General features: G+C 38.6%; 1 protein-coding gene across 2 annotated transcripts in view; it reads left to right on the plus strand.

Annotated features, from left to right (window-relative positions):
• Positions 1 to 24,111, plus strand: part of LOC126175531 (uncharacterized) — a 106,126-nt gene that overhangs the window by 26,372 nt on the left and 55,643 nt on the right. For both annotated transcript variants that reach the window (XM_049922363.1, XM_049922362.1), the window contains exon 4: positions 4,898 to 5,073. In XM_049922363.1, coding sequence (XP_049778320.1) covers positions 4,898 to 5,073 — 176 coding nt within the window. The remainder of the gene's footprint in view (positions 1 to 4,897; positions 5,074 to 24,111) is intronic.

Consider the following 24,111-nt stretch of genomic DNA (forward strand, 5'->3'; position numbering starts at 1 on the left):
AATTTCCTCTACCACACCAGTCAGCTTGGTTTCCAAAACAGCGATCTCGTAAAATCCAGCTTGCACTTTTCTGACATGACTTACAGAGAGTCATGAATCAAGGCAGTTGGATAGTTGCAGTATTTCTCAATTTCTGAAAGATATTTAACTTGGTACCACATCTGCACTTTATTACCAAACATATAATCATATTGATATGAAGCAAAATTTGTGACCAGATTGAGGATTTCTTGGTTGGAGGACACAGCATGTTATCTTGGATGGAGAGTCAGCGACAGATGTAGAAGTAACTTCGAATATACCCCAAGGAAGTGTGTTATGGCCCTTTTGTTCGTACTGTATAGCAATGACCTTCCGGACAATATTAATAGTGACCTCATACTTTTCACAACAATGCATTTTCTATAATGAAGTACTGTCTGAAAGAAGCTGCACAAATATTCAGCAGATCTTGAAAAGATTTCATTGTGGTACAACTGACAACTTGCATCAAATGTTCAGAAATGTAAAATTGTGCACTTCACAAAATGATAATACGTAGTATCCTATGACTATCACATCAACGAGTCACCATTGGAATCGAAAATCTCGTAAAATACCTGGGTGTAATAGTTTGTATGGGTATGAAATGGAACAATCACATTGCCTCAGTTGTAGATAAAGCAAGTGACAGACTGTATGTAGTTCATTTGTTGAATACTAGGGAAATGCAGTCAGTCTACAAAGGAGACTGCATACAAAACACTCGTATGACCCATCCTAAAATATTGCTTAAGGTTCAATCCCGCGTCCGGCCATCCTGATTTAGGTTTTCCGTGATTTCCCTAAATCACTCCAGGCAAATGCCGGGATGGTTCCTCTGAAAGGGCACGGCCGACTTCCTTCCCAATCCTTCCCTAATCCGATGAGACCGATGACCACGCTGTCTGGTCTCCTTCCCCAAACCAACCAACCAACCAACAACAATATTGCTTAAGGTTATGAAGCCCATATAAAATGGGATTATCAAGGGATATTGAATGTATACAGAGAAAGGCAGCACGAATCGTCACAGGTTTATTTGACCCATAGGAAAGTGTCATGAAGGTGCTGAAAGAAGTGAACTGCCAGATGCTTGAGATAGATGCAAACTATCATGTGAAAACCTACTCAGATTCATCACTTTTCATGATGAATCTAGAAATATGTTACAACCCCTAACCTATCACTCCCACACTGTTCACGAAGACAATGTGCATGTGTCATTTTGCTTGATTTTGTTTTTCATCTCAATTACTGAGGCCAGGAAGTAAAAGTATTGTCATCCAGCTTGGACTACCTGCCTACAAGAATTTTTGTATATTCTATTCATTCTGTGTGTTTCCTCTCCATCTCTGCAGTTTTCAATATTTATTTTTCATGTTTAGGGCTAATTTTTATTAATAGTAAACAGGAGTAACATTTCTGAGTTAGTTAGCATTGAAGTTAGCCAATCAGCCCATTGTGCATGCAGTTTCAAGCAGCCCATCAGATGCAAATAGTGGCAGTTGTTCCCATACCATAGATGGCAGCACATGTGACTGCTCAGCCTTTGGCTTAGGTTTATCCTTACTACTGTCCATGTCCAATTTATGTACGACTCTGTTGTTTGGTTTTAGGATACTGAACAAAGAACACGTTTGGCGACACCATCTCTGGCAGGCCACTTTAATTTGTGCACACAGTGACCCAACCAACCAACTTTAGAGATAATTAATTTGGAAACTGTGCAACTTATCAGATTTTTTTCTTAACAATTATTTCCCAGCTCAGTCTACCCTGCAACACCCTTACAAACTTTTCAGACAGTTTGTGACCACCCCATAGGTACACAAAGCCCTAACTTAAATCTGCTAATCTATCGATAAATGAATTAATATATTTTTCTTTTCTTTCTGCCCTCTTATCCATTTAACATTAGGCTTACTGTTGATTGATGAGGATGTTAAAAGTAATGGTTCATGACCTGCAAGAGCTCCACCTAAGGGTCTAACTTCATAATACCTTTGAAAAGTTAACTACAACTTTATACAAGCAAACATTATTCCCTGTTGGGCCATAGTTTGTACGGTGTACATTCAGTGGTCTTAAGATATTACATCTACACCTGTACTCTGCAAGCCACCTAATGATGTGTGGCAGTGGGCAACCCCCCCCCCCCCCCCTCGTCTTTACATTTGCAAATGATGCCTGGGTATTTTTCATTGTGGTCTTGTGTGAGATGTATATGGAAGGAAGTAATATGCTGCCCAAATCTTCTTTGACTGTAAACTCTTAATATTTTCAACAGTAACTTTCTCTGTGATACACAGTGCTTCCTTTGTAGCAATTGCAACTGGAATTTGTTGATCATCACTGCAACAGTAATGGATCTGTCATTGTCATCATTGGTGCAGATGCTACGCTATGCAGCACAACTCTCTTCATCTCTGAACATCTATTGCAACCTTCTTTCATTGAACCACAGCTTATAGAGTCCTGAATTCAGTCACAAATCAAGTCCAGTACTCCACAATTTCATATTTATTCAATAAATGACACCACAGACCTGTATGAAATGACCTCCGAAAGTCTAGGAAGATTGTATCAACCTGGATGCCTTTGTCTGCAATGTTCTGGATTTTACAGGTGAAGAGAACAGTCTATTTCACAAGCTCTCTGTTTATGGAATCTATCTTGGTTTTTGCAGAGGACATTTACATTCTGCAGAAAAGTCATAAGACATGAGTATGGTACATGTTCCATAATTTTACAACAGATTGAGGTCAGCAATTAGGTATGTGCCTCAATGTGACAACCCTACTTAGAAACTGCAGTGACCTGTGCTTTTTTCCAGTTACTTGGTATTCTTAGTTTTTTCGTTTTTAAAATCTCACAGGTATGTCATCTGATCCAGATTCCTTTCTACTACTGAGTGATTTCAGTTGATTATCTATTCTACGGTCACCCATCTCAGTATCTGTCATATCTGTTTGAGAGCAATAATTAAAAGTAGGAATCATATCTTGCTATTATGGTTTGTGGAGCAGTGTAAGAAGGTTTTGTGGAGTGTTGAGTCATGTTATATTATATGGCACTCAAATGGGAAATTTTGGCCCAGCAGAAAGGTTGGTGTGAGTAATTGCTGGATTGTGTTGTGATGAGAATAAATTTTAGTGATTTTAGATGTACATCATTTTAATTACTCGGTGGCAGAATTAATGCAGTTGTTAGGAGAATGTTTTAGCTTACAATATGCTTCCCACATTTTGAAAATAGATTGTAATTGTACCTTCTCTAAAATGTGTCCCTTATATAAGGACCATTGTATCGTGATTAGAAGAAAATCAAGCGGATTTGCTGGTCAGAGCAGTGATCTAAAATCTGTCGGACATGTTAGGGATGAACTACAATGTCGATTGCTTCTGGCTCAATTTTCACGAATATCTGCCTGCAAGATGAGTGTAAACAATTTACACCTTAAATTACCAAAACTTAGTCATTAACTTTCTCCAGAGAATACTCACTGGAATAATTGTGAAAGGGGATTGTGTGTACTTTTAATTTCATGCAGCTGGCCTCATTGGAGTGAACAACAAATGGTGTTCAAAATCTCTTGGTCACATGATTCTAAAAATGATGTGCTAGTTACAGTATGTACTGGGGGGGAAAAGTACAATTATGTGCTGGACAAACCACAACCAGTTCATCTGTTAACTTACTTTAGCTATTACTGCAGTTAAAATACTTCCTTTTAATTCCACTTGTGCCTTCATTCAAATTACTTTTTTTAAAGCCTTTCTTATGTTGGGCATAGTTAATATATATATATATATATATATATATATATATATATATATATATATATATATACTAGAAGGAAACATTCCACGAAGGAAAAATATATTTAAAAACAAAGATGATGTGACTTACCAAATGAAAGTGCTGGCAGGTCGACAGACACACAAACAAACACAAACATACACACAAAATCCAAGCTTTCGCAACCAACGGTTGCCTCGTCAGGAAAGAGGGAAGGAGAAGGAAAGACAAAAGGATATGGGTTTTAAGGGAGAGGGTAAGGAGTCATTCCAATCCCGGGAGCGGAAAGACTTACCTTAGGGGGAAAAAAGGACAGGTATACACTCGCACACACACACATATCCATCCACACATACACAGACACCTGTGTGGATGTGTGGATGTGTGGATGGATATGTGTGTGTGTGCGAGTGTATACCTGTCCTTTTTTCCCCCTAAGGTAAGTCTTTCCGCTCCCGGGATTGGAATGACTCCTTACCCTCTCCCTTAAAACCCATATCCTTTTGTCTTTCCTTCTCCTTCCCTCTTTCCTGACGAGGCAACCGTTGGTTGCGAAAGCTTGGATTTTGTGTGTATGTTTGTGTTTGTTTGTGTGTCTGTCGACCTGCCAGCACTTTCATTTGGTAAGTCACATCATCTTTGTTTTTATATATATATATATATATATATATATATATATATATATATATATATATATATATATAAGTCACATCATCTTTGTTTTTATATATATATATATATATATATATATATATACCTAAAAACAAAGATGATGTGACTTACCAAATGAAAGTGCTGGCACATTCCTTCATGGAATGTTTCCTATTATATATATATATATATATATATATATATATATATTAACTATGCCCAACATAAGAAAGGCTTTAAAAAAAGTAATTTGAATGAAGGCACAAGTATATATATATATATATATATATATATATATATATATATATATATATATATATATATATGACCATTTGTGAGAATAATGTCAGTGATATGTAATGTTGGCAACATTTTTATGTTTATATGTCCGTATATTAAAAATACTTGTTCTTCCTGTTCCATGTAGGTTCTACGTGAACTACGTGGTGCATTATCTCAAATGAAACGAGATGATTCCTGTCGAGCTGTTCTGCTGACATCGACTGGTGGTCTCTTCTGTCAAGGTGTTGATCTGCACTGTGTGCTGCTTTCAAACATAGAACGGCGGAAGGCAGTAGCACAAGAATTTGCTTTTGCAATCAAGTAATTATTATTGCATAGACTGTTTATTTTGGGGAGAAATTTAGTATTTCATAAGTAAAATAAAATGAGAATTGTAGAAAAGCATGTTGCTTGTATATAACTGAATTAGATGTTGGAACGTTAACAGGTAAGAGACATATATGTGAATATACACTGGATTGTTTTGGATGCTCTTATCTCACTTGTCTCTCCAGCTTGCTAGGTCCAAATAGAACATTTTTTCTCTGATCCTCTTGGCATTTAATATTACAAGCTTAATATAAAGAAAAACAGCAGAGTTACATCTAATTTTATATTGTGACAAAAATTTGAAGCAGTTTAGATAACTGTGATTTAAAATAACTCTCTCTCTCTCTCTCTCTCTCTCTCTCTCTCTCTCTGTGTGTGCGTGTGTGTGTGTGTGTGTGTGTGTGTGTGTGTGTGTGTGTGTGTGCGTGCGCGCGCGCATGGTTTTTTTTTTTTGCGGATGGGGGGGGGGGGGGGGGGCACACGGTGTGTGTGCAACACTTTCTCCTGTAGTTTGAGTTGGAAAGTGGAGGAGGTGATTTGTAATTTTTCATGGAATTCTAAACTTTCTTGGGTTCACAAAATTCATAGTACAAAACTGTATTGGGTTTGTTAATTGTATTACTGGTTTCAGTTACAAGCCATTATTATCCAGTTCGAAACTCAGACAAAAACGTTTTATGTATTGTGAAAATATGAGTTATTTTTCTTTGAGTTTCATACTAAATTATGGTTTGTAACTAGAACTGGTAGTACAGTTAAAGAATCCAATACAGCTTTGTGTTCTGAATTTTGTCAAAATTTAGCTAGGTTTTCCTGGTTTGTTTGTGGAAGTTGAACACACATTGGTGGCTGAACATTTTTGAAGTATTTAAATTAAATACAATATGAAATACCACTACAAAATTGTTTTTATTATGTGGAAATAGAAGTTTACATACATTGGAACGAAAAAAGTAATTTTGAGTGTAGGGACTTTTATTGTTGTTGGTTTGATGCAGCCCTTGATGCTACTCTATCCTATGTAAGCCTCTTCATCTCTGAATGACTACGGCAATCTTCATCCATTTGAATCTGCTTACTGTATTCATCTCTTGGTCTCCCTCTATGATTTTTGCCCCCCACATATCCCTCCAGTATTAAATTGGTGATGCTTTGATGTCTCAAAACTTATTCTATCAACCAAGCAACTCTTCGTTACGTTGTGCCACAAATGTCTTGTCTCCCCAATTCTATACATCACTGCCTCACAAGTTACCTGATATACCCAACTAATCTTGATCATTCTTCTGTAGCACCCTATTCAAAAGCTTCTATTTTCTTCTTGTCTCATTTGTTTATCATCCGTGTTTCACTTTCATACGTGGTTACACTCCATACAAATACTTTCAGAAAAGACTTCCTAACACTTAAGTTTATATTCAATGTTAATAGGTCTTTCTTCTCCAGAAACACTTTTCTTGCCATTGCCAGTCAACATTTTAGGTCCTCCCTTCTTCAGCCATCACAGTTAATTTGCTGCCCAAGTAGCAGAATTGATCTACTACTTTTAGAGTCTCATTATGTAAACTAATTTTCTCAACATTACGTGTTCTAATTCGACTACATTTTATTGTCCTTGTTTTGCTTTTTGTTTATATTCATCTTGTGCCCTCCTTTCAAGACATTGAGCAGTACGTTTAGCTACTCTTCTAAGTCCTTTGCTGTCTCTGACAGAATTACAATTTCGTCGGCAGAATTTTTATTTCTTCTCTGTGGACTTTAATAATTACTACTCCAAATTTTTTTGGCTTCCGTTTCTGCTTGCTCAACGTGCAGATTGAATATATCGGAGAATGGCTACAACCCTGTCTCTCTCTGTATTTTACCCTGGCTACCTTCAGGATTTCAAAGGGAGTATTCTAGTCAACATTGTCAAAGGCTTTCTCTAAGTATACAAATGCTACAAATGTAGGTTTGCTTTTCCTTAACCTATCTTCTAAGATAAGTCATAGGGTCAGTGTTGCCTCGCGTGTTCCTGCATTTCTCCTTAATCTAAACTGATCCTTTGGGAGATCCACTTCTACCATGTTTTTCATTCTTTTGTACATTGATATCAGTAGATTCATTCTGCATTTGAATTCAAATGCTGCTTCTCTAAATTTTCGCAGTAGTGTTTCATGAAAAGATCAATGTATTCCCTTCAGAGATTCCCATTTGAGTTCTCAAAATATCTCTGTAATACCCACATCTTAATTGAATCTAATGATAACGATTCTAGGAGCCCACCTCTGAATTGCTTCACTGTCTTTCTGTAAACTGACCTTATGTGGATACCAAACACTCTAGCAGTACTAAAGAATGGGTCGCAGTAGTGTTCTCTATGTGGTCACCTTTATAGTTACACACACTCTCCTCCTACAATTCTCCCAATAAACTGAAGTCAATCATTCACCCCCCTACTACTATCCTTATGTGCTGAAGGAGGGCTCTTTTATAATTGTAACAGTATATAGGTCCCCTTCAGGAAATTTTCATTTATTCCTGGAAAACTTGGATGCCTTGTTGTGCTATCTGTCAGATAGGGGAAAGCAAATTATTTGAGGGGACTTCAGTGTTGATTCGCTGAAAGAGTGTAATAGGAAGAATGACCTGGAAGTCTTGCTCGGTTCTTTCAATTTGACATCTGTCAGTAATTTAAAATATAACTTATTTCATGATACACTTGTAAGAGAATTTGAAAACTGTTTCCCCAAGAAAGTAGTTAAATCTAATTATAAGAAACCATGCAAAAACCTTGGCTTACTAAAGCAATCAAAATATCTTGTAACCACAAAAGGGAACTGTATCTAACAAGAAAGAGTAACGACCCAGAAACAGCCAAATATAATAAAAACTACTGTGCTACATTAAGAAAGGTTATTAAAAAGTCCAGAAGCATGTGCATCATGTCTGAGTTTAATACCTCTGATAACAAAATCAAAACAATTCGGAATATTATTACAAGGGAGACAGAGCAAAAAAGAGTACCAAATGATGGCATCACCATCAAAGCGAATGGAAACTTGATAAACAAGAAGCTGGAAGTCGAAAACATTTTGAATAATCATTTTTTAAATGTTGTAGAGAAAATAGGATCTAAATGTTTATTAGAAGAAGCAAGGCAGTTAATGGGAGAGGCCTTACCCACACGATTTGATACAATTGAAATTCCACCCAACTCTCCTTCTGAAATTAGGAAGATAATAAACTCTCTCAAGAATAAACGCTCACATGGAATTGATGGCATTTCCAGGAGGATAATAAAAGCTTGTTCCCAAGAAATAAGTGGTATTCTTAGCCACATATGTAATAGCTCTCTGAAGCAGCGTATTTTCCTGGATAGACTGAAGTATGCCATTGTTAAACCACTGCATAAAAAAGGGGATACGTCTGATGTCAACAACTACCACCCACTCTCTCTTCTGACTGCCTTATCCAAAATTCTTGAAAAAGTAAGGTATTGTAGATTAGCTTCAAACATTTGTAAAAATAAAGTTTTAACAAAATGTCAGTTTGGTTTCCAGAAAGGTTTTTCAACGGAAAATGCTATATATACTTTCACTAATGAAATATTACATGCTCTGAGTAACCGGAAGTCACCCATTGGGATTTTTTGTGGTCTATCAAAGGCTTTTGATTGTGTAAATCATGGAATACTTCTAGATAATCTCAAGTACTGTGGTATGAATGGGACAGTGCTCAAATGGTTTAAATCATACGTAACTGTAAGAGTGCAGAAAATTGAAGTAAGCAGTTCACATAATATGCAAAAAACTGGTGATTTCTCAAACTGGGGAACAATCAAGAATGGGGTGCCGCAAGGTCTTGGGTCCTCTGCTGTTCTTAATATATATTAATGACTTGCCATTCTATATTCACGAAGATGCAAAGCTGGTACTTTATGTCGATGATACAAGTATAGCTATCACACCCAACAGATAAGAATTAACTGGTGAAATTGTAAACGATGTTTTTCAGAAAGTCATTAAGTGGTTCTCTGCAAAGGGGCTCTCATTAAACTTTGACAAAACACAGTATATACATTTCCACACAGTAAATGGAATGACACCATTAATAAATATAGACTTCGATCAGAAATTGGTAGCTAAGGTAGAATATTCAAAATTTCTAGGTGTATGCATTGATGAGAGGTTGAACTGGAAAAAACACACTGAGGATCTGCTGAAATGTTTGAGTTCAGCTACTTATGCTGTTAGGGTCATTGCAAATTTTGGCGATATACATCTGAGTAAATTAGCTTACCACGCCTATTTTCATTCTCTGCTTTCGTATGGCATCATATTCTGGGGTAACTCATCATTGAGTAAAAGGGTGTTCATTGCACAAAAGCGTGTAATCAGAATAATTGCTGTAGCTCATCCAAGATCATCCTGCAGACTCTTATTTAAAGAGCTAGAGATCTTCACTGTAGCCTCACAATATATATATTCACTTATGAAATTTGTTATTAACAATCCGAACGAATTCAAAAGTAATAGCAGTGTACATGGCTACAACACTAGGAGAAAGGATGCTCTTCACTGCTCAAGGTTAAATCTAACTTTGGCTCAGGAGGGGGTAAATTATGCTGCCACAAAAGTCTTTGGTCACTTACCTAATTGCATTAAAAGTCTGACAGATAGCCATATAGCATTTAACAATAAAGTAAAAGAATTTCTTAATGGCAACTCCTTCTACTCATTAGATGAATTTTTGGATGTAGTAAGTGGGTGATTTCCCCAGCCCACAAAAAAAAAAGTGTCATGTAATATTTTGTGTAATGTAATATCTTGTATAGACACCTTTTGTAAACCTGACACTTTCCATATCATTACAAAGTGCCGTATTCATGATCTATGGAACAAGTACTAATCTAATCTAATCTTGTCCCATTTTATACTGTTTTGTAGTGTTGTACCTAGATATTTAACTGATGTGTCTGTGTCAAGTACACACTACTAATGCCGTATTCAAACAGTAGGGCCTATGGGATTGTTTTTCCCACTTATCTGCGTCAACGTATATTTTTCTACATTTAAAGCAAGATGCCATTCGTCGCAGTAACAAGAAATTCTGTTCGTTATCTTGTATCCTAAGGTCACTCGGTGACAACACCTCCCATACAACCCAGCATCATCAGCAAACAGCCACAGATTGCTGGACGCCCTGTCCAGCAAATCATTTATGTATGTGGAGAATAATACGGGTCCTATCATATCTTTGTTAAAAGTATGCAGTGGGGCACTGTGTCAAATGCTGTCTGGGAATATGGGATCTGCATGTTGCCCTTCATCCATGATTCACAGGATATCATATGAGAAAAGGGCATGTTGATTTTTGCATGAATGATTCTTTCTGAAACTGATGCTTATTTGTGGACGGAAGCTTTTCCATCTCAAGAAAATTTATTATGTGTTACCCATCAGACCATAGATGCACATCTTGAACACCAATGGCCCTACAACACTGATAATTTGTAGTTCCTTTAAAATTATGTCCTAAGAAATACATTAAGTCTGATCCTGTTCTAACTTAGGTTTAGACATTTACACTTTGGTTTACTGGATGTGTAATTCACATTAAGTACTGTGAAAATCCCAGGACGGATCACTGACTGAATGCTTGGCCATTACAGTAGATTGACATTTCATCCATCCATCCAGCCATTCATTCATTTATGATGTACCATAGATCTTGTTATTAAAGAAAATCTCCAGGGATGTGGAATGAAGCATAGTGTACATTAACAAAGAAAGCTGCTATTAGAAACTATTTCTGTACACAATATTAGTAGTTAACTATCACAAAACAGCTTTATACTATTTTACGTATGAAAAATGAACATATAGAAATAGAAGGAGGGTTGTTAGTGGAAAAAGCTACTATTTCCTCAGTTATACCAAATAGCTGGTGTCCATCAACTGCTTATTGCTTAAGATTCCCCGTGATCACTCTGATGTTTGTCAAAGACAGCTTCATCTATATCTTGTAAGAATAATGTGCAGTTCATGAAATAGATTGTCAATAGTTGATAGGAATTGTTAATCCTTGAATCTATATATTTCAAAGAGACATAAAAACATTGATGAGTCAAAACATTGATGAGTCAAAACATTGTGACCTCTGCCGACCATGGGATTGAATGCCTCCTTGTGGCATTGCCAGCACATGTTGTGGAAAGATATATATATATATATATATATATATATATATATATATATATATATATATATATATATATATATATATATATATATATATATATATATATATAAAAGTAGAGCAGAGGTGAAAGAGGAATCATTGTAGTGATGATATGGGCTGCAAATGTGAAATCCAGTGACATAAGCGACATAAAAAGACAAGCAGCCTGGAAAAGAGCATTTTGGAAATGACAAAGTTGTTCACATACTACTATTGTGAGCACCTACAGAAATTGTTTGAATAATAGTAGAATCACAAGTAGGTGACACAATATTGAGTGTCCACTGTCTCATCACAGAATGTGAAGGTTGCAGATTTTCCCACTCCGTGGCTAGGCAGCAACAATCTGTGCCAGATCTGACATCAGAGTACAATGCTGGTGTAGGAATAAATGTTTTGCAGCACTTTGTTCGGTACACATTTTTTGATCATGGACTTCTGCAGAATATGACCCCTTTGTGTTCGCATGTTGACCTAGTGTCATCAATTACAATTGCAGTGCGCATGGGATTATCCAGATTGTACTGTGGCTCAATGAAAATGTGTCTGTCACTTGAGTGAAGAATCTTGTTTATTATTATAGCAGGTCAAAGCCCTCGTAATGGTCCATCAAACAGCTGCTCGAAACACACTCTGCTTTATCAGTGCAGGCCAATGGGGAGAATATTTTTGTATACTTCTATGGCACCTGTGGTAGTAACCAAAGGCATGGTGACAGCTGTGGACAACATTAACATCATTGTGGACTACGTACATCCCCTTTATTTTTTATGTCTTCCCAAGGGTGATGGCATCTTTCAGGATGGTAACTGTTCATGTTACAAGGCCAGAATAGTGTTACAGTTGTTTGAGAAGATTGTAGTGAATTCACTTTAATGGTTTGGCCACCAGATTCACATGTATGAAACAAACTCAAAATATCTGGAATGATTTTGAGCACAATTTCTCCTCTCACAAACCACTGCCCTGTAATTTACCGGTTGTGCTCCATGCCCATAGACGTACCATACTGATGCCACATACCTGTGGAAAACACTCAAGAACTTACCGAATCTGTGCCACATGTAATTGCTACTGCATTGCATTCCAAAGGTGGACCAACAAGTTATGAAGCAAGTGGCCATAATGTTTTGGTTCATTACTGTATCTTGTCTCACTCAGCAAATATATGCCCCACCTCACATTAATTTCCGCAGCTACCTAGCTAACGTTGGTCATAAACTGATTTATCCTAAGATCCCTTTTTTGCATTGACTTTAGAAGTCTCTGACCAGGAATTAGAGAAATATATTTCACATTAGCTATTAACGAATTTGTCTACATGTTTTCCATATATACTGTTCTGTATTGTGGTGCGAGTTACTCAGTGGTATCCTGTTAGAAACAGTTAAATATTTCATCTCTTTCTCAGACTTGTAAACATACTCACTCAGTAGTGTTGTGTACACTTTTTTTTCAAGTTACTAAGTTTCATAATACTCTGGATCTATATGGCTTTCCTTGTGAGCTTTCAGCAATATTCAAAATTGAGGTATGTTGATGAGAAGCCAACAGTCACTTTTTATACGTATGATCAGAGCAGAATAATCTAGATATGTGTATCCTGATACCACAGAGTATTAATGTAATGTTTGCATGTGTCATTTACTGTGAGGTCAAATCCACACGAGTGAGTAATGTTTTCACAGTTCATCACTGGAAACAGCACGTAACACCTACCAAGCCTCATAGTTGTGGAAGTTCCTAGCAGATAAAAATTGTGTGCTGGATGGGGTCTCAAATCTGAACATGTATCTTTGCGGACAGGGTTCTGACTGACTAAGCTATCCATGTGCAATGACTTGTGACTCACCTTGACAGCTTCAGTTTTCCGACTCTACCTGCTGTTTTCCATACCCTGTCTGCAGAAGCTCTGTTGTATACTTTTGTTGGACTAGCAATGGCACAGGAAGGGTCTTGTGAAGAATGCATAGAACCAGCCTAGGGTTTGCTTAGCGCAAAGTTGTGTAGTACAAAATTGGTATGCAACTTGCAGATGCATACAATTTTATCTCTGTTTGGAAATTATTATGTACACTTAGTCTTATAGATGTGTTATTTGGCTCATATACCTTTAGCAGATGATACACCAACTACCATCTCCAACTTGTTCTGTTTGTAGTACCACATACGTTATACAAATGCTCTTTCCCACTTTGTATTCTCCTGAATAGGGGCGATTCTAGAAGGCGGTCAATTGGGGGGGGGGGGGGGGGAGTAATGGAATATCGCTTGACAAAAGGTGAGATGGGGTCCTCCACCGACAAATTGGTAAAATTTGGTGTTGCTTAAAGTAGGTTTCAGGGTAAAAACGTGTCTACAGAATGTGTGTGCCCAGGAAAATAATACGATTTGACCCAGCTGTCCGGCGACAAGTTTTTGGCTGGGGTCAGCAATTTGAGTGTGGGTAGGTGTACCCTGCATATTTCTTTCTTGATTATTGTAAGTGGTACTCCTACATTAATATACATCCAGTGTATATTAATGAATAATCAGACGCCCATTTTTAGTTAAATGATATTTATTGGTTTAGATAGTAAGCTATTTGCTGCTCTTATTCTTTTGTTAAAATGTGTTTGAAATAAATTGCAACCTATATTGCTACATAATTATAAGAAAAGATTGAACCTGTTGAAGTAATACATTCGCTGATTTCTGAAGTAATTTTATCCAGTGTAATATCATACTCCATTGGAGGGGGGGGGGGGAGCTATAGCCCCTGTAGCCACCCCCCCCCCCCTTGCCACTGCCCCTTCTCCTGAATAACTGTTTTCTTTTTTCCCCTCTGTTTTTTTCCTTTCTGTAATAACCTTTTTGTTATATTCTGTGCTCCTCTTAGTTTGCTTCATTATGATTTCAGGAGACCATTTCCTGATCCTATGTTGCCTTGTCGAGTACTGAATCTGCCTTCTTTAGTTTTGTATGGTTCACAAATATTACATATTTGACGTACCACATTCCCATTCTGTTTTAAGTTTTTCTTATTTGACTTCCACAGGAAGATTATGTTTTAAAGAAATTTAACAAACCATTGTTCACATATTGGTAGGTGACTCATTCTGTCCCTGGTTGTCAGTGCAGGTAAGTACCAAAATTGGTTGTAGTTTGATAATAATTGATTGAGCTTTCATGTTTCAATTTGTGGTATATTTAAAGTGGTCAATTTTACAGGTATCCAGCTTTTGACAATGAACAGTTTGCTTCATCACTCGAAACACTAACTATTTCATAGTCACTTTTCTTTTCTTTCTCATGTCTGCCCAGTATAAGTTTATATTTTGGACCAAAATCCCACAGACACTCTGATTTTTATGCTGCTGTCCATTAAAATTAAAACACCACGAAGACAGCATGCTTGTACTGTAAACCTTGATCAAAGCAGGAAATGTATCATTCGGAAACCTGCCCAAACCACACAAGTATTTCAGCCCCAACACATTCAGTATACTTTTATAGGATAACTTTTTGTATGAAGCAGAATGTGTCTAACATGGAAACAGAATCCAAATTATAAGGCTTTATTAATAATTCATTGTGTAATGTGGAAAAGTGCTGATACAGTACTATTACTTTACATTACTATTGTATTACAGAATACTTTAGTTAGACTCAACAATGAGGTGACTTAACACAAAGATGTACAGCACTGACAGTACTATTGAGTGGCACAAATTTAAGAAAAGAGGTGCGACTAAGTGGGTGTGGACATTAGTATGCATCGCTCTGTACAACAGCGAACAAGTTAGCACAATGTTGGTAAATCAAAGGAAATGGTTCATTCACGAGTGCTCTGTTTATTGGCATTTCTCGTTTTACATAATTATTGATGTATGCAGGCACACACTGGAACACTATTGCACACCCACGAATACTGCTGCAATCTGCACAGCTTAAGAGGTGGGTGTTCTGTTAAACAGTGGTTTTACCCAGCAAGGTCAGACATTCCAAAGAAATGAACTACCTGCATTATTTTCTGCCAGTTTCAACTAACTAGTAGCACTTTTAAATGATAATATGATGTTGAAAGAAAAGCATATTTCACTAATACTTAATGAAAAAAGTAAAGCAATTTAGGTGAGTGAGAGAGACAAACTCTCCATGCATGAAATTATGTTGCATTTCAAATAAGGTAAAACACTAATTTATCAGACATTTTGAAACAAGTATAAGATACTGGATCAATGGACAAAAGGGAAAAGGCGAATGAAAAAAAAAAATTAAAAGTAAAGTGGACAGGAAATGAAAATTTTAACAAGATAGTGTAAGATTGGTTCATAAGCACATGGGCAAAAAATTTACCTATGTCTGGCCACATATTGCTGAGTGAAGCTCTAAAAGTCACTAAATAGCTTGGAAATATGCAGCTTAAGACATACACAGGTTGGCTGGACAGTTTCAGAGCTAGGCACTACATCATGTAGAATGAAGTGTGGGGAACCAAGGATTTGCAGGGCAATGTAGCAACAGAATACAGTACTGTACATCCTAATTGCAAATTATGACCCAAAAGATGTGTCCCGTGCCCATGAAATGGGACTGTTTTATCACGTACTGCCTTCAAAATCTCTAGCAATTAGAGCTGAAAAGTGCACTGACAGAAAAATGCCGAAGGAAAGACTCACTGTACTGCTGTGTGGAAACATGTTAGGTGAAATGGACAAGCCACTGGTGATTCAAAAGGTGACAAAACCGTAGACATCAGTACACTTCCAGTCATGTGGTGAAGCAATAAAAAGGTTGGGTGGTGAGTGGTCTTATGGAAGAATGGCTGGGCTCTTAAGAAGAAATTTCGAACTTCTTTACCTAGACAATGGAATGTGCTACCTGAAAGTCAAATTATCAAAAGTGAAATTGACTTGGTCCCTGCCACTTTCAACCAACCTCACACAACCCATGGATCAGGGGATTATTTACACATTCAAGTCCCATTATAGGTGATTATTGAGTGTTAAAGAAATCGAAAGTGCTTTTGCTCTTGCATGCTCAGTTTCTGTCCTGGGTGCAGTAAATGGGATTGGCTTGGCAATAAGAGAAATGATGCCAGAAGCTTCAATAAAGTGGGATCTGAGGTCAAGAACAAGACACTTTTGTGGCCATCAAAACTCGAGAAAATACGGCAGCAATGATGTCGCTGAGTTAATTAAAATACAAAACATTTCATGTAGTGCTGACGGCTACCTTCAAAGCGTTGTCTTCCTGTCAACTCACTCGCATTTTACTTCACAACAGATTTAGCAGAAAGCTGCAACACAGGTGATCAAGAAGAAAAGGAAGAATAAGAAAAAGAAGAGGTAGTGACGCAAAATGATGTCCCTAGAAAAAATTATATGGGACGCCTGAAGAACCTATTGTGTGCATAAACAATATTATGCAATATGTAGCACACACATTCTCCAAAGCTGTAGGAACTGTTGTATTGTGGAAGGGGAGGGGGAATTGAATAGGGAAGTCAAATATGTGTACCTCCTTGATATGTGGCAACAGAAGTTAAATGTAAAGCAAATAAACACAGGAATAATATGTATGCACAACCACCATAAACAAATTTAGAGTAAAAATACAGAAATGGCGTATTGTTTATCAGTTAGTGTAATTTCTAGTGTTCTGTTGTAGAATACACAGTAAACGAACATCTCACTGTGCGGGAGTGAAGAAGGTATGTAAATGTATGCATAATTACCAATTTATGCTTTTGTGCATGATACTGGACATAATTTATGTGGCCTAGTGAGTTTTGTGTAATCCGGAAACTTGTCCAATTTGGAACATTATTTTAGTCCCAAGCAATTCTGTTCTTAGCAAATTGTACTGTGTATGCAAATCATTAGGATTTCAGTGCAACTGCATGAAGTAGATAGCAATAATACTATGTACATTATGTATACAAAGAAAGTTTATGCAGTGAGTTTCTCATTCAGCAATCACATTTCAATGTTGTATGTTTTTGAGAAGATAGTGTTATGCCATGTGTAAGAAATACACACATCCACCAGCATATGTCAAAATTTGGCAGTGGCAGAATCGTGGTCTGTTGAGACAGTGGTTTATGTTTCCACGATATTGCTGTTCGTATTAATTGAGTCCTATGACTGTATGTGAATGTGTAAGTGAAAGGTTCAACAGTTCAATACTCAATGTTGTGCAGGATTTCCATAGCCTCACATGACTAGTGCCCAAGGAGATGAATGTATTTTTCGCTTACGCATGCAGGATCGTATAGCCCTATCATGAACCATGAATCAAGAAATGGGCTTGTTTACAACAAGACAAGATCAACACAGACAGTGCGACGCTATTTGGAGCACCATGGCTTGTCAGCACAATCACCAATGTTGGTGGAACCACATCATCTTTCCGCATAAGAGCCAGTAGTGTGTACAGCTTTCCTGTTGTGATGCGGTACACATCACATTTATTGAACAAGAGTCCAATGCACAGAACAAATTCACCGTTAATGTCAGTGGATACAGCAGTTTTGATGAATGTTTCCTTGTGTGAAAGCTTCAAAAAGAATTAATGTTACCAGATTCCATTTCTTATCATCAAATGGGCCCAGCATTTGGTGTGATGGTATGAGATACCAATGAGAACATGCCGCTGTCACATCTGGTTCACATAACTGGTGTTAGAAAGCTGGCATTGCATTTCTGGTATGTTAAGACTGGTGGTTTTACCCTATCTTAGAGGTCTCCATTACACTATCTTCCAACAAGATACTGCAAGACTGCATGTTGCCCATGCTGTTTCGACATATCTTGATACGGAGAGTGTTTGACTGTTGCCCTGGCCAGCATTTTCTCTTGATTTCTTACCCATTAAAAACAACTGATCACAGGTTACTGAGTGACTGTCATGCCATCATTCGCCAGCCATTCCTATCGATTAACTCTTAGCATAAAGGTAAAGCAGCACTGAATAATGTACATTTGTGTGTCATCCGAGCTCAGTTCAACTCAGTGCCCAGTCAGATTAGAACCATTGTTTTGTCAGAGATTGCAGCTGCATATACTTTTTCACACCTTTTATGCCTCCGAGTCGTGTATATACTAGATCATGCATTCTTCCCTCCATAATGTGTACACACAAGAAGTTTTGCAATTTTAATGTTCATCATTGTACAGATACTGTATATGTGGTGGGCTACAACAATATATAGAGAACACTATGCTTTTGTTGTAAACCCAGAAGTCTCATGAATGTTCTATTAAATCAGTTGTTATAGCTTAGCAGTTTATAGTCATTTCTATATTCCTGTCACTCTGTACCTCTTCTGTTTGATAAGTAATGATTTATTCTCATATACATGTTATTTTGTAAGAAGTAAGTGTAGCTTGATCGATTAAAGATGACACTAGTTTAAGCAATCTCCCATTACTAGTGATAAAATGCAGATTACAGAATGCAGTGCAGATGGGAAAAAAATAGAAATCACATATAACATTTCTAACTTACCAAGCCCAAAAAATAAACAAAAAGTGAGATCAGAAATCAGTGCTGTTTCATTTCTTGACAGCAATTGTTGCCTGTAAAGAATTATTTTCTCAAGGAGAGCCAATAAACCTGCATATACACAAGTGAGTGCCTGGCAGGCTAAAAAAGGAGGGAGAAGATTAGTTTGTTGTTGTGGCTTGTATGAGTGGTGCTGCTTTTGCATTGCAACTCTTGTGTCACAGTTACTGTATGTTAATATCTGTTTGATGAATGAAAATATCTGCATAGTTCTCAATGAAGTTATTTCCCTGATCTAATCTGTGCAACTTTTTTCTCTTGAGACTGACAATTCACTTACAAGGATGCCATTCTGGAACTGCTTGAAAATTCACTTAAAATGACACCACTGTGAGGTTATACAGAACATTAAAGAGGCTGGGAACAATTCAGATATCTGAGACCTTCTATGAAGGATGGCACCATGTAGTTTTGTATAAGGGCTATTTTGAGGGTAACAATTTGTATTTGTACTTTAAATTGTATAAGAACCTTGCAAAATAATAGTCTGAGATCACAGACTTTGTATATACCCTCACTGAGACCATTGTAGAAAACATGAGTCAAGCCTTCCGTATCATACATTATGGTTTGCCTCCCCTTTCTTCACTACAGGTGGATTCCTCTTGACCTTGGGTATGTGGTATCTGCCCCTCTTTTCCAACAATCCCCAAGTTATCCCTCTTTATCTCCCCGAGTAAAGAACTGACAGTTCCAAAAGCTAGATACTATTTATTCTTCTGTTAATTGTATGTATTGGTGACACTTAAAAAAATTTACTTTATGAAGATAAATACAAGCCAGCCATTGTGTTTTATTGTAATTTTAGAAAGTGTATGCTATGTCAGTAAAAGTATACAGACATTAATCTGAAATTGTAGTTGAAATATGTGCATTGGTCAGTTAGATATGGCAGTTGAAATATGTGCATTGGTCAGTTAGATATGGCAGTACCTATTAGATGTTTGATACATTATTCTGTTTTGTAACAGTCTCTGTTCTCTCTCTGCTACAATTGCAGTTAAAAAAAGAAAGCTTTGTAGGAAATAGGTACTCATACTTAATGGTGGCCTACAAACTACAAATAGAGATAAGTTTCTTAACCTTCAACCTTGCACCACTATCATTCCCAAATCGCTAACCTTACGACCGCCGAAAAAACAGCAGTTCATCATCTGAAACGTGATGCTGACCTTATAATCCTACTTGCTGACAAAGGCTCCACCACTATTGTTTTGAACTGCTAGGATTATGTGGCAGAAGGACTCTGCCAGTTGTCAGACACATTCATCTACACCTACAAACCCTGTCACAGTGACCACATGCCAGAAATCCAGTCTCTCCTCAAATCCTTAGGCCCATCCGACAACCTCTCCCCGGAATCCATCTCTCACCTTGAGTCCATCCCTCTCCCCACCCCTACCACCCCCCACACTCCTTCATTCAACGTGCTTCTTGAAGTCAAATCCAACTATCCAGGATGCCCCATTGTGACTGTCACAACCTACCATCCTATATAAAAGATACCAGCCATTTCCTCCACTGACTCTCCATAGTTCGTCTTGCTTTACCACATGGTGCCCTGCTCATCACTATTGATGCCACCCCCATTTTACACTAACATACCTAATGCCCATGGCCTTGCTGCTATTGAACACTACCTTTCCCATTGCCTGATGGATTCCAAACCTACAGCCTCCTTCATAGTCGCTGTGACCAACTGTATACTCAACCACAATTGCTTCTCCTTTGAAGTCATCACCTACAAGGAAATCCAGGATATGGCTGCGGGCACCCACATGGCACCATCCTATGCCAACCTATTGATGGGGCATCATCTTGAGAAATCCTTTTTGACCACCCAGGCTCCCAAACCCCTCACCTGGTTCAGATTCATTGATGACATCTTCTTGGTCTGGATTGAGCGGTGCAGACACAATATCCACATTCCTCCAGAACCTCAACACTTTCTCTTCCATTTGTCTCACCTGGTCTTCCTCAACCCAACAAGCCACCTTCCTTGATGTTGACCTCCACCTCAAAGATGCCTACATATGAGTACCTCCATCCATATCAAACCTCCCAACCACCAGCAATACCTCCACTTCGACACCTACCATTCATTACAGGCCAAGAAGTCCCTTCCATACAGTCTAACCATCTGTGGCCCTCGCATCTATAGTGACAAGCAGCCCCTGTCAAAATATACCAAAGGTCTCACTGCAGACTTCTCAGACCATACTTGCTCTCCCAACCTTGTAGGACTGGAGCAACTACATCACATTCACTGACAGGTTTTCGACTTCCTCTTGTCGTGCCCTGAAATGAGGAATGTACTACCCACTATCCTTCCCACACCTCCCACAGTGGTATTCCGCTACCCACCAAATGTACACAATATTCTGGTCCAGTCATACACAACCCCCATTCCCATCCCCTTGCCTCATGTCTCATAGCCCTGTAATAGACCTAGATGCAAGACCTGTCCCATGCATCATACCACCACCACCACCACCACCACCACCACCACCACCACCACCACCACCTACTCCATTCCAGTCACAAGCATCACCTGTCCCATCAAAGGCAGGGCTACTTGTGAAACTAGTCATGTGATCTGCAAGTTAAGTTGCAACCACTGTGCTGCATTCTTCGTGGGTATGACAACTAACAATCTGAAACTTCCTGGCAGATTAAAACTGTGTGCCTGACAGAGACTCGAACTCGGGACCTTTGCCTTTCGCGGGCAAGTGCTCTACCATCTGAGCTACCGAAGCATGACTCACGCCCGGTACTCACAGCTTTACTTCTGCCAGTATCTCGTCTCCTACCTTCCAAACTTTACAGAAGCTCTCCTGCGAACCTTGCAGAACTAGCACTCCTGAAAGAAAGGATATAGCGGAGACATGGCTTAGCCACAGCTCAGATGGTAGAGCACTTGCCCGCGAAAGGCAAAGGTCCTGAGTTCGAGTCTCGGTCGGGCACACAGTTTTAATCTGCCAGGAAGTTTCATATAACCGCACACTCCACTGCAGAGTGAAAATCTCATTCTGGCAACTAACAAGCTGTCTGTCCGCATTAATGGCAACTGACAAACTGTGACCAAGAAACAGTGCCACCATCCTGTTGCTGAGCATGGAGCCTAACACTACGTTCTTCATTTAAATGACTGCTTCACACCCTGTGCCATCTGGGTTCTTCCCAACGCCAGCTTTTCTGAATGGCTCAGGTGGGAACACTCCTTACAATATATCCTAAGTTCCCATAATCCTCCTGGCCTCAACCTTCATTATTGTCTTTTATCCACCTATCCCATTAACCTGTTCCCATTCCAGCACTACACAGCCCTATAATCCACCAATGTACCCATAGTCTTTTTACCCTTTCTTTTCTGCTTCCCCCGCCCTCTGTCTAAACTCCCGACTATACTTAACTGCCCTACCCTCTTCCTACCCCGTCCCTGCCATCATGCGCTGCTGCTCACAGTCTGGCCTCAGTAGCCATAAACTGCAGTCGCGTGTGTGTGTGTGTGTGTGTGTGTGTGTGTGTGTTTTGTCTATTCTGAAGAAGGCCTGTTTGGCTGAAAGCTTTGTTTGACTGTCTTTTTGTCGTCTCTGTCTGTGCCCCAGCAGCTTTTTCCCAGCAGCTATCCTTTTCATAATATTGTGAAATAGAGATAGCATTAATTCGAGCCTTTTGATCTGGCATAAAGTGTACATTTAAGAACATATGGTAAAAATTAACACCTATAACATCTCTATGCCCAGAATACCACTCCATTAACAACATATTTAAAAGAAAACAGCTCATTTAAATCTATATTCTTCGATTGAGTGAACTTATTCTCAGACTGCTCTTCAGTGGCAGTAAATGGTGAAAGACTAGCATCGCTTGCTCTCAGAACTTCAGTATTTATCATATGAATATTGTACTTCATATCACAATTAATGTAGCTTTTCATATTTGTATAATACAGGGTTATTACAAATGATTGAAGCGATTTCACAGCTCTACAATAACTTTATTATTTGAGATATTTTCACAATGCTTTGCACACACATACAAAAACTCAAAAAGTTTTTTTAGGCATTCACAAATGTTCGATATGTGCCCCTTTAGTGATTCGGCAGACATCAAGCCGATAATCAAGTTCCTCCCACACTCGGCGCAGCATGTCCCCATCAATGAGTTCAAAAGCATCGTTGATGCGAGCTCGCAGTTCTAGCACGTTTCTTGGTAGAGGAGGTTTAAACACTGAATCTTTCACATAACCCCACAGAAAGAAATCACATGGGGTTAAGTCGGGAGAGCGTGGAGGCCATGATGTGAATTGCTGACCATAATCTCCACCACGACCATCGGTTTTCCAATCTCCTGTTTAAGAAATGCCGAACATCATGATGGAAGTGCGGTGGAGCACCATCCTGTTGAAAGATGAAGTCGGCGCTGTCGGTCTCCAGTTGTGGCATGAGCCAATTTTCCAGCATGTCCAGATGCACGTGTCCTGTAAAGTTTTTTTCGCAGAAGTAAAAGGGGCCGTAAATTTTAAACCGTGAGATTGCACAAAACACATTAACTTTTGGTGAATTGCGAATTTGCTGCACGAATGTGTGAGGATTCTCTGCTGCCCAGATTCGCACATTGTGTCTGTTCACTTCACCATTAAGAAAAAATGTTGCTTCATCATCACTGAAAACAAGTTTCGCACTGAACGCATCCTCTTCCATGAGCTGTTGCAACCGCGCCGAAAATTCAAAGCTTTTGACTTTGTCATCGGGTGTCAGGGCTTGTAGCAATTGTAAACGGTAAGGCTTCTGCTTTAGTCTTTTCCGTAAGATTTTCCAAACCGTCGGCTGTGGTACGTTTAGCTCCCTGCTTGCTTTATTCGTCGACTTCCGCGGGCTACGCGTGAAACTTGCCCGCACGCGTTCAACCGTTTCTTCGCTCACTGCAGGCCGACCCGTTGATTTCCCCTTACAGAGGCATCCAGAAGCTTTAAACTGCGCATACCATCGCCGAATGGAGTTAGCAGTTGGTGGATCTTTGTTGAACTTCGTCCTGAAGTGTCGTTGCACTGTTATGACTGACTGATGTGAGTGCATTTCAAGCACGACATACGCTTTCTTGGCTCCTGTCGCCATTTTGTCTCACTGCGCTCTCGAGCGCTCTGGTGGCAGAAACCTGAGGTGCGGCTTCAGCCGAACAAAACTTTATGAGTTTTTCTACGTATCTGTAGTGTGTCGTGACCATATGTCAATGAATGGAGCTACAGTGAATTTA

Source organism: Schistocerca cancellata, chromosome 3 (genome assembly GCF_023864275.1).
Source record: "Schistocerca cancellata isolate TAMUIC-IGC-003103 chromosome 3, iqSchCanc2.1, whole genome shotgun sequence".
NCBI classification, from domain to species: domain Eukaryota; kingdom Metazoa; phylum Arthropoda; class Insecta; order Orthoptera; family Acrididae; genus Schistocerca; species Schistocerca cancellata.